Source organism: Salvia splendens, chromosome 19, assembly GCF_004379255.2.
Source record: "Salvia splendens isolate huo1 chromosome 19, SspV2, whole genome shotgun sequence".
In the NCBI taxonomy this organism is placed as follows: domain Eukaryota; kingdom Viridiplantae; phylum Streptophyta; class Magnoliopsida; order Lamiales; family Lamiaceae; genus Salvia; species Salvia splendens.
In genome coordinates, this window is record NC_056050.1 from 12,247,878 (window position 1) to 12,253,291 (window position 5,414).

Sequence of the window (5,414 nt, forward strand, 5' to 3'; positions counted from 1 at the left end):
TGTGATTGAAAATGAGGCTAGCTGGAAAAAATGGTTTTGTGGCTGATTTTAAGAATTGCATCAATGAGGAAAATTTTATTATAAAATTTAATCCTCCTAATTCAATGGTCACTATTTTTGCTCTCTTATAATATGATGAATGAAAAATATGGAAAAAAAGTGAAATATTGTGAAATGGATCGTAGAGGAAAAGGAGGGGAAATGAGATAAATTATGTATCTTCCACTATTCGATCAAAAAGTAGAGCCACTATAAGGCGGACAAGCCCCCAATAGCCCCGCCCCTTTTTTGTCCACAACCCTAATTTTTTTATCCGCGCCAAAAAAAAAAGGTTTCCGCCACTATAGGCGGACACTTCCAATAGCCCCGAAATTTTATAACCAATTTTCATTTTAATTTTTTGTCCTTTAGTTTTAAAATCATCGAAATTTAAATAATTATAAAACGAGGTAATTGAGACCGAATATTCATTTTATTGGCAAAGATAAAATTATAAAACGAACATTTAAAACTAAATACAAATAAAAACGCCGCCACCGTCTAATCGGTGGCGGAGTCCGATTCCTCCTCTTCTTCTCCATCTCCCTCGTTGCCGCCGGCCTCCACTACCCCAGGACCCTCATCAGCCAAGCGTAGACGGTGCTGGATCCGAAGTATGAGGTCGGAGTATATATCCTTGACGAACGGGTCGGTCGCAACGGGCGTATCCGGTACGCCGGAACTGAGCAGACCCATCATCGTATCCAGTGTGTCTTGATCTGCTTCAGTGAAAGGAGAGTGGCTGGATTGGAAAGGGGTCTCCGGACGCGGATGGTTAAGTGCGTCAAGGTTGGGTCTGTAATCTCCAAACGCCGAGCGACTCAGATTCCTCTGCAAAGGTTGGGGCGTGGGAGAAGACCTCCACGGCTGAGATGGAGGAGGAGTTGGACTCGATGCCCACGGCGGGGGAGATTGACTCCAACTCCATGGCTGGGACGGAGAGCTGCCATATCCCGACGGCGGAGAAGAATATCCTCCATATCCCGACTGCTGAGAAGGATAGCCGCCATATCCCGACGGTTGAGAAGAATAGCCGCCATATCCCGATGGCTGAGAAGGATTGCCGCCATATCACGATTCGTGCGAGCCGAGTGATTCGTCGTCTCCACCGTGCATTTTTAGAGAGTGAAAGTGTAGATAGTGAATGAATTGAGAGTGTGTGAAAATGGTGTAAATGGATGGTGGAGAAGTGGTATTTATAGGGTTAATTTTCGAACAAAAAAATCGAAGGGGGCGACCGGCGCGCCGATCGCCGGCGCTCCTATAGGCGCGGCGATGGGCAACTGGCGCGTCCTCGCACAAAAAACGCCGCTCGTCCGTCCGCCCCCTTCTTTTCATCCGCTTCGGGGCGGACGTCGCTCCCACTATAAGCCGCCCCGAGATCGCCCCCCCCGGAGCTATAGCCTCGGCTATACTATAGTGGATGCTCTTAGAATAAAAAGAATACATAGGCCAAATAGAAAGTAAACATCCTACTCAAGTCGCCATACGATTATACTTATACCTATACCCCGCAGTTGACCCCCTCTTTCTCTCTCTCTCATATATCTGTAGAGGGACTTACACATCTGAACAATCAGTTTTGAATTATGTTGATGCTAGTGAATTGCTCCGGCTGCCACACGGCCCTCCAGCTGCCCCGCGGCGCCACCTCAATCCGCTGCGCCGTCTGCCATGCCATCACCCGCATAGCTGATCCCCGGAGCGCCCCGCCCTCTCCCTACCTTCCCGCTACTTCCTCATCTTATAACAATGGATACAACAACAACTACTACCAACCTCATCCTCCGCCCGTCCCCGCCACCTCGAACCACAGCCAGAAGAAGGCAGTCATAATAGGGATCTCCTATAGGAACACCAAAAATGAGCTTAATGGATGCATCAATGACGCCAAATGTATGAAATATATGCTCATCAACAGGTTCAACTTCACCGAATCCTCAATCCTCATGCTTACTGGTAATCTTCTCTCTCTTTTTTCATACCCAATTTGGTGACTTTCCTGACTCATTCAAGGTTTGACTTCTTCATGTCAACTTGCCAGCTGAGCTTTTACAATTCCAATCAAATCATTTTATTAACTACCATATTTATTTATGGACATTGCAAATTGAGATATATGAATTCAAAATGTGTGGATGAACCTTGCATGACAGGGTAATTATTTGCCTTTCCTGTTGGAAGATTCTTTAGTTCAGGGATTTCACTACAGTGAAATGACAGTTAGGTGTCTTTGAAAAGGAAAATAGATTAACAAGAAACTAGAGATGCATCTGCTTTTTTGACAATATTGTTAGAGAATTTGATTGCAATACAATGAGTTTGATTAGCTTCTAATAATTATCATAAACAGTATATATGCTGAATTAATTTAGCTTTTGACAACAATATTGAAAATGGTGTCACAAAGGTAAGGAATCATATACCCAGTTTTCTTTTTTTTTTCCCAGTTTTTCTAATTAAAAGATTTATTAAACAATAATTGGCTACGGAATCTAATGGGAATATATTTTCAGAAGAGGAAACTGATCCCTACAGAATACCAACCAAACACAATATTAGGATGGCCATGTTTTGGCTCGTCAAAGGTTGTAAGTCAGGGGACTCACTGGTATTCCATTATTCCGGCCACGGGGCGCAGCAGCGGAACTATACTGGAGACGAGATTGATGGGTTCGACGAAACACTATGCCCTCTTGACTTTGAAACACAGGGGATGATCGTCGACAATGAGATCAATTCCAGTATCGTGAGGCCTCTCCCAGCCGGTGTGAAGCTGCACGCAATAATAGATGCATGTCACAGCGGCACAGTGCTTGATTTACCCTATCTTTGCAGAATGGACAGGTTAGTTCTGGTAGATAGTAGGTCTGTGTTAAAATGCTAATTAATTTCCGATCCAAAATCTCAATTTTGTATGTTAAAATTATCAACACAAAGATATACGCATATCAACATGAGACTTTGATAATACTTACGTCTTTGTTTTGATTTGTATTGATAAAATCATGCCTTCGTGTTGGTAGTTTTAATACACAATATTGAAGTTCTGGGTTCTGGATCGGAGATTAGTTAGCATTTGATCACAACCCCAGGTAGATAATACTAAGATAGCAACTAGATGAAAGTTACAACATAGTTGCTACGTCTTCACAGAAATGGAAGGTACTCATGGGAAGACCATCGTCCTCCCTCAGGAGCGTGGAAAGGCACAAGCGGAGGCGAAGCCATATCCTTCAGTGGTTGTGACGATAATCAAACCTCTGCTGATACCGCTGTAACAAACTCTACGTTTTTTCTTTCAGAATCACTCTTCTTTTATATAATAAACTGATGAGGCAATTGAAAACCAAACAGGCTCTATCAAAGGTGACGTCTACAGGGGCAATGACCTATGCATTCATCCAAGCAATAGAAAAAGGGCAGGGAGCTACCTACGGGAGTATCTTGAACGCGATGAGGTCTACCATCCGGAAGACTAGTGAGGAGCTAGTTGCTGGAGGGGGTCCTGTCACAACACTACTCACAATGCTATTGACAGGGGGAAGTGGTGTTGGACTGAGACAGGTACGGCCGCACAGTTGCTAGCTACATTGCGTCTTAATTTACATATTACTACAAAAGCCTAAATTACGATAAGATCATGTTGAATTGCAGGAACCGCAGCTTAGTTGTAACGAGCGATTTGATGTCTACATGAAACCATTTTCACTCTAAGGAGACAGTATCTAGTTCCAAGTTAATGTCATGGATTGTTTCTGGTATCTGATTTATCTGGACTCACAGAAGTAAATTTCTTCAACCTTTCTCAATTTCCTTTATTTATTAGATACACAGACTTTTCATTCCAGCATTTCCCTTTTACCTTTTGTTTCTTCTTGTGATATTTCTAAGGATTTGGCTATGCTATCTATCATAAATATATGGAAATTACTTTCAACAAGCATAGCTAATGTGATGAAGTTCTTTCATTCAATAGATAGTTTTCAATGCTTCCTCCTTTCTATATATAAGCATATAAATTCAAACAAAATTAGATATGAATCATATTTCCAAATGTGTAATACGAATAAGCTTAACCTGAGGAGGAGGTGGTGTTGCTTATCATCAAATGATACAATCAATCACAAAAAGAACAGAGCATACTTTTCACGTCGTGAGGCCTCAACGGTGAACTCCGTCTCCTGGACATTTCCTCGAACATGTTCAGCTCTCTCTCTTTAACCTTGTGTTTTTTTACTTCTGTTTCTTCCCGGAACTCCTTCCAAATCGCCAGTGTAGCCTCGGACTTGAACGGTGCCGCGCAACCAGTCGATCGCACGATAAGCATCTTCGCGGTTAGCCATTGATGAAGCTGGTATATGATGGGGTACGTACTAAACAAGCCCAATAGCAGTGACGGCCCATCAGCCCAAAGCCCAAGGAAGAGTATCAGTTCGGCATTACCAAAGAGTTCGGCCCCAGCCTACAGCTCGGTAAAAGCCGACCAATCAAGCTCTACTCTCAGATCGGCAAAAGCTGCTCGGCAATAGTTCAGCAGTTCGGTCTCAGTTTTCAACCGAACTGGGAGATAGTGGACTCATGCAGAACCTCCACGACCTCCACTACACGATCTATTTAGTGGTGGACCCATGTAGGATCTCATGACCTCCACGACATCCACGATCTAATTAGTGATGATGTAAGCCACGACCTAATTAGTGATGATGTAAGCCACGACCTAGTTAGTGGTGATGCAAGCCACGATCTTAGTTCAATGTATAAATAGAACTTAGATCAGATAGACTAGGAAGGAGAAAAAAAGCTCTCTAGACATCAAAGATCATATAGCAAGTCTGTATTAGTAAGCTGTAAACCAGATCAAGCAATACAATCTTGCCCTCCTTTCTTCCCGTGGACGTAGATTTACCTCAGTAAATCGAACCACGTAATTCCTTGTGTCGTGATCTATATTCATTACCTGCATTTACTACCATCAAAAATTCGCCCAACCATCACTGGCGCCGTCTGTGGGAAACAGAGAACCAAATTTGTGATAAAGTGAGTTTTTGATCCTCTTCCACCAAAAAAAAATGCATACCAGATCACGTAACACCCATAATACCGTTCGTGATAACCATGAGGAAGCTAGTCCAGCCCGCAGGTCTGGAAAACAGCCTCGGGAGAAATCTACTTCCAGTTCTCACGGAGAAGGAACAAACCGCTCAAAGACTCATCGCACCGAGTCTTCCCAGCAGCCCGATTTGAACGAGGCTGTCAAATTGTTTTTGGCCGAGAAGCAGGAAGAGTTCTTAATTTTCCTGCAAAAGGGCCAAAAGCCGGAGACGAAAACGGTGGATTCTCCCTCCTCATCCAGACATGAAAGTCACTACCGC

General features: G+C 43.3%; 1 protein-coding gene across 1 annotated transcript; it reads left to right on the forward strand.

Annotated features, from left to right (window-relative positions):
* The first annotated feature begins 1,584 nt into the window (after positions 1-1,584).
* LOC121778543 (metacaspase-1-like) lies at positions 1,585-3,960 on the forward strand. Its single transcript, XM_042175917.1, has 5 exons — positions 1,585-1,998; positions 2,556-2,886; positions 3,196-3,316; positions 3,397-3,606; positions 3,697-3,960. The coding sequence occupies exons 1-5, from the start codon at positions 1,629-1,631 to the stop codon at positions 3,754-3,756; spliced, it is 1,092 nt and encodes a 363-aa protein (XP_042031851.1). The 5' UTR covers positions 1,585-1,628; the 3' UTR covers positions 3,757-3,960.
* The last annotated feature ends 1,454 nt before the right edge of the window (positions 3,961-5,414 follow it).